This window comes from Humulus lupulus, chromosome 3 (assembly GCF_963169125.1).
Source record: "Humulus lupulus chromosome 3, drHumLupu1.1, whole genome shotgun sequence".
NCBI lineage: Eukaryota > Viridiplantae > Streptophyta > Magnoliopsida > Rosales > Cannabaceae > Humulus > Humulus lupulus.
Genome location: NC_084795.1, coordinates 27580378 through 27599870, shown reverse-complemented (window position 1 = coordinate 27599870; position 19493 = coordinate 27580378). Strand labels below are relative to the sequence as shown.

The 19493-nt window shown below is 34.9% G+C and overlaps 2 protein-coding genes across 8 annotated transcripts; both read right to left on the bottom strand.

Annotated features, from left to right (window-relative positions):
* Nucleotides 1–2332: 2332 nt before the first annotated feature.
* LOC133823825 (uncharacterized) lies at nt 2333–6187 on the bottom strand. Its single transcript, XM_062256672.1, has 4 exons — nt 5837–6187; nt 5456–5689; nt 2464–2597; nt 2333–2375 (listed from the first exon to the last, which is right to left on the bottom strand). The coding sequence occupies exons 1-4, from the start codon at nt 6185–6187 to the stop codon at nt 2333–2335; spliced, it is 762 nt and encodes a 253-aa protein (XP_062112656.1).
* Nucleotides 6188–9631: 3444 nt separating this feature from the next.
* On the bottom strand, nt 9632–17717 carry LOC133822404 (pentatricopeptide repeat-containing protein At2g16880). Of its 7 annotated transcripts, none has more exons than XM_062254731.1 (6): nt 17497–17717; nt 13726–16205; nt 13554–13636; nt 12920–13183; nt 11623–11779; nt 9632–10009 (listed from the first exon to the last, which is right to left on the bottom strand). In XM_062254731.1, the coding sequence occupies exon 2, from the start codon at nt 16178–16180 to the stop codon at nt 13862–13864; it is 2319 nt and encodes a 772-aa protein (XP_062110715.1). In that variant the 5' UTR covers nt 16181–16205; nt 17497–17717; the 3' UTR covers nt 9632–10009; nt 11623–11779; nt 12920–13183; nt 13554–13636; nt 13726–13861. The 7 variants fall into 7 exon arrangements, with proteins under 7 accessions (XP_062110715.1, XP_062110718.1, XP_062110719.1 ...); XM_062254734.1 differs by lacking the exon at nt 13554–13636 and adding an exon at nt 12461–12527 and having other exon boundaries at nt 12920–13281; XM_062254735.1 differs by lacking the exon at nt 13554–13636 and adding an exon at nt 12461–12527 and having other exon boundaries at nt 9632–9974; nt 12920–13281.
* Nucleotides 17718–19493: the final 1776 nt, after the last annotated feature.

Genomic DNA, 19493 nt, shown 5'->3' with positions numbered 1-19493 from the left:
AGAATTACAACATGAAACAATTCCAATAAGTTGATACATCATAAACATAATCAGTACACTCCATCATTATAAAGTGAAATTATCACATCATTATATGGCTTAGTATCAAGTTTACTTCAAGTGTGGTTAGTACTACTTGCGAGTACAAATCTAAGCTCTATATTTTTTTTGGCTTAGTTAGATTGGATAGAAAAATCTCAACATTCTTGTAAACATTTGATGTTTGATCATAGTCCAATATCCAGATAGCAGTAGGGGGGGTCATAAATATGAACAAACAATATTATTACAATGATCTTGTTATCATTATCCCAAGAGTTAGTAAAAAGTTGTGATCTTAAGAATTATGATATGGTATATTGATTTATGGACGCATCAAAATTAAGGCGGTAATGGTGCATGAAGTATTATAGCGATGATGAAGGTGGTTGCTTATGATAGTGACTCATTTGTTATGATATTGTACCTTAACTTATACATGTTTGAAGTCTCAATAGAATTTCTTCTACTATTTTTTTTTCGGGTAACCATCTTTATATTCTTTGCAGCTTTTTTTTTTATGGTAACCAGCTTTATGAAGAAAAGAAAAGAAAAAAAAATCAAGACTAAAAATGAATGATATATTGAGAAATTATTTAACTATTAGTAGTGTATCTCATGGAACATTGGAAACATGAGTAGATAAATAAAGCTATACATGAATATGGTGATTTTCATATTCCTGATGCTATTCCCCACGGGTAAATTTTTTTGTTTTTTTTTATTATTTTTTTTTCGTAATGTTTTTTTTTTTTTGGCTCTTCTGTAAGAAATCTACATTTTCTTGTAGATTTTATATCAGAGAAATATATTCAAATTGTTAGCTATATATACATATACTAGTTACCTATATTAATTCTTTTGTGAAAATTGATAGAATTTTGGAATTCCAATACCTTGTAACCAATTCTCCATCCTTCAGTTTTTATAGGCATTTGGCTCAAGAATTTGTCAACGAAAATTTGAAGAAAAAAAAGTTGTGATACGGTTTATGCAAGAGAAAAAAAAACAAAAAAAGAAACAAAGGAGACACCATAGCTATAGTAATTTAGCCCAAAAAAATTAACCTTCTGCGTTTACTAGTGAGTGTTATTACTGTTTCAGTTGCGATATCCACAACGTTTTGGCATGCATAATCCGTCCCTCTTCTCTATCATACACCTCTAATTTATAGTGGTTGAAGAATCAATCTCTTCTCAATTCAAGAATTTTGTTACCTTATTTATAATAACAAAATATTCAAAATTAGTTAACTACATTTATTTCAATTATATGTGTTTAAACAAGACTTTCATGTTTTAACGTTTGGCCAATTAGTTTTGATTAACTCAAATAACACTAATCAAGTCAACTTTGCACTCTAATCTTCCATTTTTCAAGCTCTTGTCTACTTGTGTGTTCTACTGAAAGGCATCCTTCCTTTCGAGCATGCTCATGAATCATGATGCTCAAGAGGTACCTAGTGCATAAGTGTAGCTTTTAACCTAGTACTAAAGCTCGAGTGCCAGTCTTCTTTTTTGACCCGACTTGTGGTCGGGTATATCGTCTCGAAAAATAATAAATCCCAAGGGTATATTTACATTATTTTTTATTTGAAAATTAATAAGTCCCAAGGATATTTTGGTTGTATTGAAAAATACATTGACAAAAATTGGGTTCATAGGATTATTTGAACTTTTTAGCAAAACACGATGTCTAAAATACATTTTTAAAAACAAAGATCCAAATAGGTAAGCATGCAAAACACAGAATCAGGCATAAACTCAAAATTAAAATGTGAACTTTTTTTTTTTGAAATAGAGATAGAGGTCAAAGAAAACCTCCTCTCAATAACATTGAGAGCCCTCACTTATGGCGGAGGAATACTGTGGTAAAAAAAAAAAAAAAAAACAAGGCTCGGAAAAAAAAAACCCTACCTAAAAAAGTTACGACCACAAATCACCCACTCTCTACACAGATCCATAAAAAAACTCCCTCAAAACCTTTCAATCTATACACCCACGTAGCAATCCAAAAATTGACTTTATCCCAGAGAGACTCCACAAAACAAGAGGACTCTTCAAAAATTCTGCTATTTCTCTCCAACCAAATTGCCCAAAAAGTGGCCAACACAGTACTCTGCCATAAACGAGCCATCCTCTTTCCTCCCTCTAACTTGCAATGGAACAATTGAGAACAAGAGGAAGGCATACACCAAGAGACCCCGAACTCGTTAAACACTTTACCCCACAAAGCCCAGAAAAAGAACACTCTAGAAATAAATGACTAGCTGACTCACACTCATTCTTACAGCTCACACACCAATTTGGCGACAAATAATAAAAAGGTCTTCTCCTCTGCAAATTAACATGGACATTTAACTTATCCAAGAATAACAACCAACCAAACACTTTAACTTTTGAAGGAACGACACTCTTCCATAACCTCTTAGCCCAAGACACCTCCGGGCCTAAATGAGCATAGCTCAAACTATGAAAGGCAGTCTTGTAGTTGAAAACTCTGCTATTGTCTGGAATCCAAATCCTCCTGTCCTCCAAAATTGATGGAAGATACACAAACTGAAGCAATTGCAACAACTCAACCAAACTAGGAATCTCCCTATCAAATAAATTCCTTCTAAATCTCAAATCCCAACCTAGGCCGCCTGAACTCCTAACACCCTCTGCTACTGCCAAGTCTTTGATCAAACAATTCTCGGCCCTGGACACCCTAAATAAATCAGGGAATTGCGACTACAAGGAGCAATCACCAATCCAAACATCCTCCCAAAATTGAATACCGTCTCCCCTCCCCACCTTAAAACAGACCAAACGCCTATAGTCCTCATACAAAGTCGTGATGTCTCTCCAAGGACCACGAGCAGACAATCTCCCCCCATAATTTGTATCCCAGCGACCACCATCTACACCATACCTACTCTTAACCACCCTATGCCATAAAGACTTACATTCTAAAGGAAACCGCCACAACTACTTCATGAGAAAAGTGTAACGACCCAAAATTGCTAATAAGGCTTGAGGGCCTTGATTAGTGTGCCGGGAAGGCATAATTGGTTTATGAGTGATTTAAATAATTTAATGCATGATTATGTGATAAGCATGCTTATATGATTATATGGATATGTGAAATGCATGATTATGAGCATTAGTATGCATATAGGCCATATTTAGCTTTTAGGGGTATAAATGTGATTATTTGTGATAAATTGTTGAGACCAAATTATTATGTGGATATATTTGTAGCATATGGCTCGAGATGGTCCTAGCGAGCGGTTTGGCGAAATAGTCACGATGGGGATTTATACCCGGCTCGGAGGAGCCTAGGGGTATTTTTGGGAATTTAGGGGAATATATTGAAGATTATTAAACATTGGGTAAATAATTGGTGATTAATTTGATGATGGGATTTAAGTAATAAATATTAGGAACACTTGATGAATTAGTGGAAATTGGAAGCAAATGACAATTATACCCCTAGATTAAGTAAAATGATAACTTTATTTTGGGAGGGTAAAATGGTCATTTCCTAGGGCCAAGGATATATACTCAACATTTATGTTAGAGTTAAGTAGAAGGCTCTAGATTGAGAAAAAAAAAAAGCAGAATTTAATTCTCTCTCTCTTTAACAATTTCTCTTTCTTTTTCTCTTGGGGTTGAGCTGAAAATTTGTGAGAAAATAGAAGAAGTTGATGAGAAGCTAAGCTTGAATTGTGGCTGGAAATGAGAGGAAAAAGCTAAGGTTTTGGGACTGAGTTAGTGTGAAGATTCAGCAGGTGTTTGAGCACCCAAAGGGAGGTAAGAACTTGAACCTTAATCTCTGAATGTTAATGGGTTGTTTTAGGTGAACTTTAGGTTCTTGAGTTTGAGAAATCATGTTGTGTTGGACTGAGTCTATGGAGTAATTGTGGCTGGTGAATTAGGAGATATATATTATGTTTTGTAACTAAGCTATTGGGTGATTAAAATGTATAATTGAGTTATGAGTTTGTTACTGGGTGGTGTTGAATTTGGGAAAGTGTTGAGGGAAAATTTTGGGTAAAATTTAGGTGTCCATGGCTGGAAGAAGGAGGAGGAAAACCCAAGTTTTCCCTGGGTTCGCAGGGTGCGCCGCGACCCAGCCTAGGGGCGCCACGGCGCGTGTGGCCCTTCTGGCCATAGGAGCTCTCTGACTTGGGGGCGCGTCGTGACTTGCTTGGCCAAGTTGTGACCCGCCTCCCCTTTGGCGTGAGAGCTTGCTCTCTGACTTGGGGCAAGTCGCGACTTGCTGAACCAAGTCGCAACTCGCCTGGGAGGTTTGGCTTGGGAGGTTTTGAATTAGTGTTAGGGCTCGGGGGTTTGATCTTAGGGGCTCGGGACAATTTCTTCTACCCAGTTTAGTAGAAATTGAGGTCCCAGAGGCTAGTTTTGCTACCTAAGTATTATATTTCTGATCGGAAGTTGATATATATCGATAATTCTTGTGACTAGGTTTGTCGCCAAAGCTCGAGGCTAAGGATCGTGCTCGGAGTCAGTTCACTTTCTCCGCTCGGAATCAAAGGTAAGAGAACTGCACCCGGTTATGTGATTATGTTGGGACTAAGAGTTCCCTATACTTGTATGCAATGTCATATGATGGTATTATGTCATGTGGACATGAAATAAAAGGCCTAAGAGTGCTGGAATTATTATTAGCGCACAGGTTGCGGCTCGGCCACTGGTAGCTAATGTTAATTATATAATCACTGAGCTCGGCCTAAGCGAGCCGAAGTCAGTGGGATAAACAGAGGGTGCGACCTAAGGGCGTCGACCCTGGATATTGTGTGATATGTTTACTGTTATTAATCTGATGGTTATGGCATATTTATTACCTAGATGATTGATTACTGGTTTGCAAATTGATATCACTGATTATGTGAACAATGTGGTCTATTGAGTATCTGTATTGATGAGTTATGAATTATTTGATTACTGATTATTGATTATGCTCTATGATATGTTTTTCTTGTTGGGCCTTGGCTCATGGGTACTACGTGGTGCAGGTAAAGGCAAGGGTAAGTTGGACCAACCCTGAATTGGAGAGCTCTAGGGGTGGAATGTACATAGTCGTATGCTTGGCCGCCACGGCCAAGGGATGATACAGGGACAAGAGGACCTAAAATGCCTATTTTGTCATTAGAGTGGCTTGTGGTTGTATATAACCTTTGAGATTTTGTAAACTATTCTTTAATCCTATTTATTTTTGGGATCCTGTGTAACAAACACTTATTTAAATGAAAATTTATCATTTACAACCAAAATCTTTTAGCCCTAATTCTATAATGGTTTAGCGACACATTTTCAACTAAATGACTTGATTAGAAAGTCTTGCACCTTTATTAACACATAGTGTAACGATCTTGGTTATCTAGGGCGTTACAAAAAGTCTTGTTCCTCAATACCAAATTTCCATTACCCAATCCACCGTGACTCTGAGATTTACAGACTTCTTGCCAGGATACCAAGTGATCAGCCCCTGAACGATCCGCACCTTCCCACAGAAAGTCACGCATCAATTTCTCAATAAACCCCACCACACTCTTAGGGATACGAAAGAGCGACAGGTAATACATTGGGATAGAAGACAAAACAGATTGAATAAGAGTCAACCTACCACTTCTTGACAGAAAAGCACTCTTCCAGTTATCAAACCGTTTAGCACATTTAGAAATAACAGGCTCCCACAACACTTTGGAACAAGGAGAAGCCCCCAAAGGAAGGCCCAAGTACTGAATTGGCCACTGACCCACTTCACAGCCAATCTCACTAGCCTACCGATCTACTAACTCCTTATGCAGATTAATCCCCAACAACTGACATTTCTGCAAATTTATAGATAAACCAAACACAACACTAAAGACGTTTAGGATATCCAGAAGCACAACCAAGGACTCCTCATCGTTAGCAAAGAATATTGTATCATCTGCAAACTGAAGATGACTGATGTTGACTCTATCATTGCCCACTGTAAAACCTCTAAAAGTCGAGACACTTTTAGCCTTATCATTCATTCTGCCCAAAACATCCACCACCAAAGTAAACAATAAGGGAGACAAGGAATCCCCTTGGCGAAGACCCCTTGATCCTTTAAATTTTCCCCTTGGGTGTCCATTTAAAAAGACAGAAAAAGACATGGAGGACAGGCATCCTCACATCCACCTCCTCTATACTTCACCAAAACCTTTCTTATCCAAAACTAAATCTAAGAAACCCCAATCCACACAATCATAAGCTTTTGTAAAATCAATTTTAAACACTCAACCTTTTCTACCATTACTCATGTATTCCTCTACTGCCTTGTTGGTGATCAAAATTGTGTCCAAAATTTGCCTACCCTCCACAAAAGCTCCTTGTGTTTCTGCAATTGTGTCTGACAGAACTCCTCGAAGTCTATAAGCCAACACTATTGAAATAATTTTGTAAAGACTAGTGACAAGACTAATAGGACTGTAATCCCTCACCCGACAGTTGTTTATTTTCTTAGGAATAAGGCATATATAGATTTCATTGGTCCTCCCATGAATGACTCAATCGGTGAAAAAACCTTGAAAAACTTCCAAAAGATCACTTTTCACAACATCTCAATTGTTCTGATAAACTGCCATAGAAAAGCCACCTGGCCCTGAGGCCTTAAACCCATCGCAATCGAACACCGCTTGTCTAATTTCGTCCTCCAAAAAAGGGTGCTTGATAAAAGAAGCCAGGACCGATTGAATTGGAGACCAAGAGATCTCATCCACCCCAATCCAAACTCTAGAGACCTTCGAATACAAAGAAGAGTATATCTCACAATAGCCTTTTCAATATCAGCGTCCTTATCCAAAATAGTTCAATCCTCTTCCTCAATCCTAGAAATGAAATTTCTCGCTTTTCGAGCACTGAGAATACTATGAAAAAGTTTGAAGTTAGCATCCCCTTCCTTGGCCCATTGACACTTCACCTTAAACCAAACACTTCTCTCTTCCTCAAAAACAATATGCTGCCATTCTTCCTTCACCTTTGAACGTTCTATTTGAAGATGCTCATCCCACAACCCCCCCCTCTAGTCTATCCAACGCAAAAAATCTCCTTTCTAGCAAATGTTTAAGCATTTTCCTATTCCCAAAGACCTGCCAACTCCACTCCCTAAGCTTTGACATAAAATGAAAACCCGACCACCCTTGCACCTTAGCCGATGCCCACCAATTCTGAAAATTGATAGAGAAATCCTTATGCTCCAACCAAGTATTATCAAATCTGAAAGGAGAAGGCCCCCAAGAAGGAAGGCACGAATCTAACACAACCAGGCTATGATTAGACACAACCTGAACCAACACTTCTTCACGAACGAAAGAATAAATTCTTGACCATGAGGGAGTGTACAGGAATCTATCTAGCCTACAACAAATTGACTTATGTCTATAGTTCGACCACGTGAACCGACCATTGTGAAGTTTAGGGTCAACTAATTTTAACTCTCTAATCAAAGCATCAAACATCTTCATACTCCTTGTATTAGACTCGCTATTCAATTTCTCATCAACTCTCCTTACCACATTAAAGTCTCCCCCCCCCCCCCCCTTCCCCCCCACACACCAATTATCACCGCATATAGCACTCAGCCCTGCTAATTCATCCCAAAAACTATCTCTGTTTCCATATACTACAGGCCCATACACACCAGAGAACCACCAAGGATCCTTCCTCTCAGCCTTCAAGCAAACAGAAACTGAGTAGTCCCCAACTAAGGAGTCAATAACAGAGACATTCCTTGTAGCCCAAGCAACCAAGGTACCTCTCGAACGACCTATCGCCTACTGATAAATCCCTCTAAACCTAGACCACCAAATGCTTCCAATGAATCTCCTGTTTATTGAAACCTTTTTCACCTCTTGAAGAACGATTATATCTGGATTAACTTTACAGATTGATTCCTTAATCGCTTTCTGTTTTCCTTTGTTGCCACACCTCTTCACATTCCAAGACAGAATCTTCATAAATCATAACTATAACCCACACCTCTCTTCTTCCTTTTGTCGTAGTTAACATTGAAACTTAGTTTCTGTAATTCACAGTAACTCTTCTGAGACAGACTTACAAAACCACATTTATTCTTCTCCCCCTTATCATTTGAATACACCTAGATACCCAAAGAGACCATGGTATTAAGAAGTCTGGATGCCTCGTTCAACATATCTTCTTCCCTTCTCACAACAGTGCCATAAACGACTGGCTTATCCTACTTAAAACCTCCCTCCAACAGCTGGCTCTCTCACTCACCCCTGTCTACAACACTAAACGTTGAGCCTCCTTCAATAATCTTTTCATCCCACAAACTTCTCACCTGTACCACACTATCCTCATCATACACCCTTTCACCGTCAAGATCACCATCCACATCTTCATCTTTCGAACTTGCCGAATCAAGCTCTTCAACCACTGGATAGACAAAAATTATCCTCTTCCAAAACTGGGTCAAAAAAAGTCAACCCCCTCCTTGTTCTTCTGAAATAGTCATGCTTGCTGCACTACTCTGAGAATGCCTAAGAGAATACACTTTTCAGCCAGCCATCTTCGCTTCAATTTCCGACTCATTCTCCTCTATATGCTCAAAAAGAACACTACGTTTCCTAAGAGAACTCTGCTGCACCGAATCATCCCAATAAACAATTTTCCCTTGAAAAAAATTGTCACGACCCTTTGGATTAATTCCCCGAAGGCCAACAAAGAGTTTCAACTCATGAAACCTATACAACTCACTTAGCTAAAGGCCAACAAAAGAGTTTCAAAAGTATACAATTCAATGCAACCATTTATTATTGTTATAAAGCTACAAGCAAAACTAAGAATGATATTTATTAAGTGAATATTTAAGCTTGCTGGCTTGTTGGGTAAGTTTTAAATAGAATTTCTACAAGATTTGTAGGTTCTTGTCCAAACCGTGTTGGACAATAGATTACAAAATTACAAAAATTGATTTTGTTACTTTTTGTGAAGAACTTATTCAACAAGTAGGACAAACATTTGTATTTGGATAAATGAGAAGAATATGGGAAAATGAGAATAAGACATCCTAGTGAAGAGTGTTTATTCTTCTTGAAAGTATTCACTTTTTTTTCCTATTTTAAAAAAGATACATCTGCATTAATATAAGAAAAATTACCACTTTAGCCCCCTTCATTTAAGTTCACTACCAAGTTTGACCCTAATTTCCTAAAAAGACTCCTTATAATTATTTTTAGTCAAAACTTTCTTGATAAAAACAAAAACATCCTCACTTAAAATGTATTAATATATTTTTTTATAAAATTAATTAACAATAGTTATTTTTTTTTAAAAAATCAAATCTCAAATAAAATTCAATATTTGACAAACTTTTATGTATTAATATCTTTATGGTTTTTTTTAACTAAAATATATATAGTTTTATTATCTTATTTTGGATTTTATTTATTTTAAATTTTAAAATTAATGAGTTTTATAGATTATTAATATGAAAAAATAAATATATAAATGAATTTTTAGTATTTAAAATAAATAATATAGGGTTTTTTTTTTTTTTTGAAAATACAAAGTTGAACTTAGTAACTAGCTTAAAGAGAGCCAAAAATGATAATCTCCCTCAATATAATAAAGAACACGGAATACAGAGATAAGAGAACAAAAAAGATCTCGGAAATAGCCAAATACAGCTATATACAAAATAAAACAACAAAACATTAAACACAATCTTAAAACTTATAATACAAAAAAAATTCTCAATCTCTGCTAAGATCTAGGAAAGATAATTTGACCTTCTCCCGCAGATCTTCCGCTGCCACTTCTTTATCTTCAAAGATTTTGCTGTTCCTTTCTAACCAACTACCCAGAGAATAGCAAGGAGGGCTGCTGTCCACACCATTGCAATCGTCCTGACCTCTCATTTTGCATACTAGCAGCTGACTACATGAGTGTGAATACCAAATTCATTGAGCAATCTAGACCATAACAGCTGAATTTTAGCATTGAGCAATCTAGACCTCTCAAAGTATTTCACATTGAAATAGAAACTAAATTATACTAAATAAATTCAGATGAAAGAGATTCAGAAATTTACCATGTTGGAGTCATCTCAATATATATATGTGTGTGTGTGTGTGTAAAGGACAGTTCTTTGAGATTGGAGTGACGTGATTTAATATTAAATCATGTTATTCAGACCAAAATTTAATATAGACTAACCACGATTAATAATAATATAAAACTATCAACTCTCAGTTTACATATCATAGCTTGTAAATCGCTAAATTTTTCATCTCTAAAATTTAGTTTAACACTTGTCAAACAATCGAATTCTCCTTTTTCATGCCGTATATAGATTAGAAATATTGATCTATGTTTCTCGGGCTTCTCTTCACAAGCTTTCCATTTGGAAACAAACCCGAATTTTCTAATTTCTATTTCATTGGTTCCAAAGAGAGGGAAATACTTTGTTAGAATTAAGGTAGGTAGTGCTGGTCATTAGACCCATTGTTTTGGTTTTATTTCTGGCTTTTGAACATGCTATCCTTTGATAGTCTGTCCTTCTTCAGGTGAATAGTTGAAAAAGTGGGAAGAATATATACTTGATTGCTGCAGGATCGAGAATTTATTGGCATGAATAGTTTTTTGGTCATATAAACAGTTTACATAAACTTGTAATGGAAGAGATCACCTGGTGTTTGTTAATCTGCATGTCTGTCTAGGATGCTATTAATTGAGTTGTGGCTATGCTCAAGTTTTGACATTGTTTCTTTTGTATGAAAAAAAAAATCAATACAACCTGAGATATAATATAAAAATGTTTCAATGCCAATTAATGTTTTGATTGCACCTATTTATGTAAGAAATCCTAATTTCTGATCTTCTCCTATAATAATAAGCTTCAAAAGACCTTAAACTGATGAAATGGTTGTGTTAGCTAGGCAACTAAAAGAGAGTAGTCTTTTGGTCAGCCAGTCAGTGCAAAACAGTGGATTGTGAAATACCATAGTTTATTTTAGTTTATAGTTCATAAATGTTGTATTATAATTTGGGTTGAGGCCTAACGTTGGAGCTGCTTGGCTTGAACTCATGTTTTAGAGGTAGAGAAAGGGGAAAATATTGATGGGAAAACCTTGCTCTAATATCACTAAGCACAGCAAAAAGATAAAAGAGGAAAAGTCAATGTTGAGACTCTTCTGGAAGTTTCAACTCTGCAAATAAACTTTAGATACAATTAAAACTGCTCTGGCTAGACTTGCATAGTAGCCTGATGCCTATTCCAGCCAACCAGTCCCAAAGATACCCAAATTCTATTAATACAAGATATTTTTCTCTTAGAACATATATAACACAGTAAAGCTTTAATTCAATAAATCAATAGAATTAAGCTTCAATAAAATAAAGCAAAATCAATCCAGATAATTTATTCGTTATTTCCCTTATAAACATGTACAACATGGTAAAACTTTAATCAAATAAAGTAAAATCAACCCAGATAATCAAATTAAAACAAGTGAACTCAGCAAATTCTTGATACAACTGACCACTAAATTAGTTGAGTGAAATTTTAATAAGAAAAACAAAATACCTTGTTGTACTCTTTCTTGTCAGCCTTGGGTTCCTTCAAAAGCTTAGTGTTGGTCACCAGTGTCGATGACCGAAAAATCAGAGTCCCCCGAAAAAGCTCTACCATATAAACGATCTCCCATAACCCCAGGTTCATCAACAACAATAGCCATGTTCCCCTGCAATAATTATTGGCAAAAAATGAAGCCAACTGTCAGAAAGAAGACTTCTACATTATGATAAGTTGCAAGTACTTAACATGAACTGAAAAGGAAAAGGCAGCATTCATGATCAAATACCCCAACAAGACAATTGAATAATGCTGATTTACCAACATTTGACCTTCCAACAATTGCAACTTTTGGAAGAAGATGGTCAGGTATTTGTGAAGAAAATTTAAAATTTTCAGAAAATAGAAACCTAGATTTTATCTCATTTCTTTTTCAATCCAAGAGAAGATTCCTAGCTTAAATAAAGAAATAACACTATAGTAACATAATAGACAACTCAATTCCTTAAGTAATCCAACCATTGGATTAACAGAAATTTGTTCCTCTCTTTTAATTCCACCAAACCATAAGAAAGTATGGGATCTCACTCCATTCTGCCAGATTTCAAAACAGGCTCTAAATATTGCTAAAACATGATATTTACTCATTTGTTAGAAATTAATTCCAAAACTCCAAATAATCTTAAATAACCTCATATTGTCAAATAAATGAGTTTATTTCCAGCAGTTAATCCAAATTTTAAGCTGAGAAAGCTAACATATACAAAATAACTCAGCCTTCATAGCTCGCAAACTCTAACAATTGTTGAAAGAAAATATAATGTGACAACAAAGAAAAATACTTGCTTACATTTTTAGCTACACTTTTTTTTCCTCTTCCTGCCCTTTCTGTCTTCTTAAAAAATTAGCACAATAATCTATGAATAGTCATAAACATAACCAGATTTTAGCCTTAGAGACCAAGTAATCTTTTACCATAAACTACTGGCTTGCAATGCACATGCCTTGACAAAAATATTTTAAGATGAATCCACTTGAAAACCATCCCAAAAGCAAAAAAGCTACCAAAATACCCTATCACGTTTTTCTTGGGAAAAAAGGAAAAGACTCAAAAAGATTGAACATTTTACCATATTTCAGAATTATGAACAAGGCCAGAACAAAAATATCAAATTTATTCATTCATCACCAAAGCTCAACCCCAAACCAAATGCAAGAGGAAATTGTACTCGCAAACAGAGCATTTGCCATAATAGAACAACAAAACACACCAATAATAAGTTCTTTACGCAAGGAGGAACAAAATTACCGAACATCAATAGCTTCTTTTTTGAGGCTTTCGACATCAATCATGGCATCACTCTCTCTCGAAATCCTCAGAGCACCATTTGCTTCTTCTTCTTCCACCATTTCCTCAAAAACTTCTTCTGGAAGTCGTTGTTGAATTCAACGGCGACCAAAATTGGAAGTACAGCAAGGAGCCGCCCTTGGAAGGACACCCACTGGTAGTCAACGAGCTGCGGTGACAGGATGAGTCGACTTAATGAAGGAGGTGAAGAGGCGGCGAGATATTCTAGAACAAGTGGTGGTGAAGCATGTGAAGGAAAAATAGGTGGTTAGAAGCAGTCGGTGGATGAGATAAGCCCATACAATAAACCCTCTGTGAAGCAACTGAAAGAGGATGGCATATATGTCATTTAAACAGGACGCGAATAAGAAAAACAGAGAAAAACAGCAGGAAATATGTTAAAACAAGAAGAAAAAAATACTGTTGTGCCATTTCATAGACAATTAGTATAATAACAATTAACAGATATACAAACTACATCAAATAGTACAAAAACAGAAGTTGTTAAAGAAGTAAAATTCGTTGCAGTATTTCAGATCACAAAAACATGCACTTTCAGTTGTATATAACAGGTTACAACTTAGAAAGAGCTTACCAGTATAGATTCTAAACAGATATGATTCTTCAAAAACAAGCAAAGATTATAGGTTGCCTTTGCCTTTGAGTACCATAACCATTCTTTGAAGAAAGAAAAAAAAAACAATCAGATTACAACCACATGTTACCATCCAAGTTCCTTTTTCTTTTTAAATAAATAAAGATTATACCTAGAATTGTTGAGTATGGTCCAGATGCCAATTTTAAGTAGGAACAATAGTTGATTATGGTCCAGCTGCCAATATTAAGTAGAACAAAGCTAATGACACTGGCCCCAATGACACTGCAAAGAACAATCATGGTCTACTATGACATGACAGACCGAGATAGGCTTTTACGCCTCTTGATTAGTCCATTGATCAGGTTAATGTAAACAGATTTATTTAGAATAACTCCTTTCTTTTTAGATTCTTCGAAGGTGTGCATGGCATCCTTGTATTTCCCTTCAGAACAAAGTTGGTTGATTTGTTCTGTATAACCGACAGAGACTGAATCAGACTCCACAGAGAATTCTTGGGTCACAATGTCTTGCTCCTTGGTCATTTGTAAGAAATGCTCAGGTAATTTCCCACTCTCTATCATTTTGGACAAATACTCTTCAGCTTCCTTAATTCTATCAGCATCAGTAAGTCCACTGAGAATTGCATTGTACGTATAATGGTCAGGCATTAATTTCTTTTTTTCCATGTCTACAAGAAGATCATATGCATCGCCAAATCTACCTTCTTTACACAGACTCGCAATCAATGTGTTGTAAGTAACAACATCAATGTGTTTCCCTTTTGAAATCCATGTGTTGAAAAGCCTCAAAGCCTTTTCAAGCATACCCTCTCTACAAAGTCCATTAAGAAGGATATTACATGTAAAGACATCAGGCTTGAACGACTTCTCAACCATCTTGTTGTGAAATTGAAATGCTTTCTCCACTTCCCCTTCCTGGCAGTAACCATGAATGATAGTGTTGTATGTTGTTTCATCCGGGACTAGACCACTCTCTAAGAATTCATTTAACTTGTCTATTGCTTGATCAGTTTTTCCAGACTGGCATAGACCTCCTATAATACTGTTATAGGTGATAATACTGGGAATTGCATGTTTCTCCTTCATTTCATCCCAAAGCTTCAATGCTCTGTCCACCTTATCATTCTTAATGTATCCCATCATCAATGTTCCAAAACTTACCTCATCAACAACATAACCTCTCCTACTGGCACTGTTAAGCAGCTGATATGCCTCACCAAGCTTATTTTCAACACACAGCATACGTAGAACAGTGTTGAGAGTAAAAGTGTCCATCTTGAGACCTTTCCTATTCATCTCATCCATCATCCTAAATGATTCATCTAATTTTCCTGCTTTACAAAACCCATTTATTAGAGTATTGTAAGTAACACAATCAGGAGAAGATCCACTTTCTTCCATCTTCCTTACAATATCACATGCTTCATCCATACTGCCTTCCTTGCAAAACCACTTCACTAATATATTGTGAGTGACTGTATTTTGTTTCAGTCCCTTTTCATCCATTTCATTGATCAACGTAAATGCTTCTGTACTATTTCCATTGTCAAAACACCCATTAATCAATGTATTATAAGTGATCACATCAGGCAACAATTTCAACCGTTCCATCTCATCTCGAAGCCTAAAAGCCTCTTCAATTCTACCTTCCTTGCATAACCCACTAATCAACATGTTGTAAGTCCAGATATCAGGCAAAAAATTATTTTGTGTCATCAACTCAATGATCTTTGCTGCCTCTTTTAACCAACCCAACTTACAATACCCACAAACTAAAACATTATATGTATTCCTATTCGGCATCAGTCTTCTATTTTTCATGTCCAACAACAAGTTTCGAGCCTCTGTCAATTGTCCCTTCTTACACAACGCATCCAATATTGTATTGTAGCTCACATTATCAGGCAAACAATCAAACTCACTCATTTTACTCAACAGCTCAAAAGCATCCTTGAACTTGTTCTCAAAACAATAACCACGTATCAAAATATTAAAAGTATTCGTATTAGGGCTAACCCCTAACTTAATCATATCCTTAAAAATTCCTTGAGACATCGAAATCGAATGTGTAGAAGGGAATCTTACCAACGCATTGAGAAGAGTGTTACAAGTAAGCAAATTGGGACGAAATCGATGTTGCTTCATCTTGTTGAAGATCTGAGCAGCAAGGTGAGGTTTTCTGGACTGAATATATGCACCAATGGATGTATCAAGAAGGGCTCTAGAAGGTCTAGGAAGGGTGCGGTCAAGATGGAGGAGGGCTTGGTGGAGATGGTTTTGCCTATCAGAGGCAATAAATGTGACAAGGAGGGACTTGACATCAGAGAACTTGTTGTGGCGAATGAGAGATGGAACGAGAGTGAGGAGTAGGGTTGGTGATTGAGTGAGGGAGGGAGCATGGGTTTGTGACCATTGAAAAAAGGAAAGGAGTGTAGTTGGTTGGGAAGCTAGGGATTTGGATGAGAAGATTGAGATGAGGAGGCTCTCTGTAAGGTGGGGAATGTATGAGTTTAGGGCATGGAGCGGTGGGGTGTTGCTGGAGGTGAGGATAGTTGTTATAGTTTGGAGGAGCTGGGGTTGGGTTATCCCTGACATTGTGTTCATGTTTCCTCACCAACTCAGTTTCAACCTTCAAATATAATAAATAAATAAATAAATGCGCTTAATATTAGATTCTAGACAATTTAAAGTCAAAGCAAACAAGCCCCACAACCTATAAACATGGTGAAGCTCAATTTCTTTTTTTTCATCAAACTTAGTGTGTGTATATATATATATATAAATATTTTTTACAAAAATTAACAAATAACCCCCACCTGAATTGAAAACTTCATAAAAGAAACAACAATAATGATATCCAATTATTCATAAGATCTCATCCAAAAGTTTTATAAAATAAATTCAAGTCCATAATAAAGTCCATGACAAAGTTTCATAAAATGAAAAGTTCATAATAAAGCCTCATAAAATAAAACAAAGTCCCATAAAGAGTTAATAACTTGATTCAAAACTCAACTTGGTTCAAAACAAAATTCAAAGCTGAAAAGTCAATTCGATATGCAACTGACTTCTGCAATATAACAGCGATTAGTTACAATATAAATACCAAGATTATAAGTAACACAAAATAAATAAAAGCAGTATGATAATCACAATTTGACCTAAATAATATTCATTTTAGACTGATAATTTTTTGTTCTATTTCACTATTGAATATAATATAAGCATAGTATCCTATCAGCTATTTGCTGCTTACAGTTTGATTTGATTTGCTTAAATTGTGTTCATGTTAAACTTTAATTTCAGAAACCAACTAACAATATGTTTCACCATAGGCGCTCGGTATTTAAATTTTAAAGCATAGAATGCCTAAGCTTTTAATCCCATAGCACAATTACAGCAATGGTAAACAAATACAAACTTTGCAGTTTGTGCAACTTTTTAATCAGCAAATTAGTTTAAGAGTCAAATATCCCAAAAGCGATATTGTTTTTTTATACATGGTCCATACGGACCATACCCATCATATTATTTAACTTTAGTAACATTCTATATTAGTAGCCAAAAAAATCATGCGAAATTGTTGGGAAAAAAAAGCAATAACCTATTTAAAAAGATTGTTATAGCTCATAAAATAGATTAAAGTATACAAAAATCTAGCTCTGAGTTTCACAAAACATTCATTAATCGATCAGTAACAAGGAGGAGAAAAGAAATAGTCTGTTCTAATTCTGCAAAAGTAAATGTAGTGGTACAAAAATGTACTCAAACAGACCACTAAAATTCAAGAGAGACTGAGATGTGCTAACCATTTTGGGTTCAATATATACACAACCTGATCCCCTATTAGATCATATATATATGTTCTACCATTTATATACGATATATATAAATACATATGGGGTGAGGAAGAGACTAACCTGAGCAAGATGAGAATGTGAGGCTGAAGAGAACGACACAGTGGGACTCTCGGACTAAAGAAGAACGACAGGTGGAGACCGTGGGGAAGAAGATGTTGAACGACGCAGTGAGAGAAACGGAAGGAGCTGCTGCCGAACGACAGCCCTGGCTGGCTGACGAAAGAGAGACACGATGAGGTGAGAGGTTAACGATCGAGATTGGGGTTAACGAGAGAGAAGGACGTGAGTGATTAGGTTAGATTATTTATATATATATATATACTAGTAAGAGTGTTTGGCACGAGCAACCCGGTAACAATGTTACTTTTTATTTTTTATTTTTAATTACTCTTTCTAAAAATAATATATTTTTGTTTTTAACTGGTGAAAAAATTAAATAATAATATAAATAAATAGTTCACAGTTAATAATTTATTTTTTGTTTATAAAAAGAAGGATTACCGTATATGTGTAATCAACACACTAGCATAGTATGACTCGAGCAACAAGCCTATCAATACATGTAACTTTCACATGCATTAAACCACGTTACATTCGTATGTATTAATATTCAATAAATGATGATAGCCTTTTATTATATTACTATATAAATGCAATGGACTAAATACAATATAATCATAGATATTAAATTTATATATAGATATTATATTGTATATTGTGCATATACAACTACGAATGAACATCATATAATTAGTGTATATTATATATATTGGTTAATAGAAAAAATAATTGAGAAAAAAACAAAAAAGAAAAATAACACTGTATACTTAATACAATATAATGTATATTATGCATATATAATTACGAATAACATAATATAAATCAGTTTATATTATATATATACTATTTAACATAAAAAAAAACAAATTAAGAAAAAAAAAATGACTTACTGCACCCACGCAAAAATGACCCCATATACTTAATACAATATAAACCTTTTCTTCCCTGCTCCCTCGACCTTCATTCCCATCCTGCCAAGCTGAGGCTGCCAGCGCATTGTATCTAACCACACTGTGGCAAATCGATACAAGTAGCTAAATAGCTTGCTATACCATACAAAGGCATCTCCGACCGAACGGTTAGGCAAGACTACGGCGCTGGTGTGCATATACAATTACGAATAATATAATATAATATAATCAGTTTATATTATATATATTATTTAACAGAAAAAACAAAAAAGAAGAATGACTCAAAACACATATCCCTGCATATATATATATACTAGTGAGAGTGGCTCGTGCCAAAGGCACGAGCAACCCGGTACCAGTGTTACTTTTTTTTCTTACGTTTTACTCTTTATAAAAATAATATAATTTTGTTTTGAATTCGTGAAAAAATTAAATAATAATATAAATAAATAGTTCACAGTTACTAATTTATTTTTTGTTTATAAAAAGAAGGATGACCATATATATGTGATCAACACACCAGCATAGTATGACTCGAGCAACAAGCTTATCAATACGTGTAACTTTCACATGCATTAAACCACGTTGCATTCGTATGTATTAATATTCAATAAATGATGATAGCCTTTTATTATATTACTATATAAATACAATAGACTAAATACAATATAATCATACATATTAAATTTATATATAGATACTATATTGTATATTGTGTATATACAACTGCGAATGAACATCATATAATTAGTGTATATTATATATATTGGTTAATAAAAAAATTAAATTAAGAAAAAAACAAAAAAGAAAAATAACCCCGTATACTTAATATAATATAATGTATGCATATATAATTACGAATAACATAATATAAATCAGTTTATATTATATATATATACTATTTAACATAAAAAAACAAATTAAGAAAAAAACAAAAAAGAAAAATGACTCAATATACTTAATACAATATAATGTATATTGTACAAATACAATTAAGAATAAGATGATATAATCAGTTTATATTATATATATATATTATTTAACAGAAAAAACAAATTACGAAAAAAAACAAAAAAGAAGGATGAC

Coding starts and splice junctions, on each gene's coding strand:
- LOC133823825 (XM_062256672.1), bottom strand. CDS start 6,187: ATGTCTTTTTCTGTCTTTTTAAATGGACACCCAAGGGGAAAATTTAAA. Junction 2,598..5,455: donor GATTGGGTAATGGAAATTTG/GTATTGAGGAAC, acceptor CAATTGCTTCAG/TTTGTGTATCTTCCATCAAT. Junction 2,376..2,463: donor GAGGTGTCTTGGGCTAAGAG/GTTATGGAAGAG, acceptor GTTAATTTGCAG/AGGAGAAGACCTTTTTATTA.
- LOC133822404 (XM_062254731.1), bottom strand. CDS start 16,180: ATGAACACAATGTCAGGGATAACCCAACCCCAGCTCCTCCAAACTATA.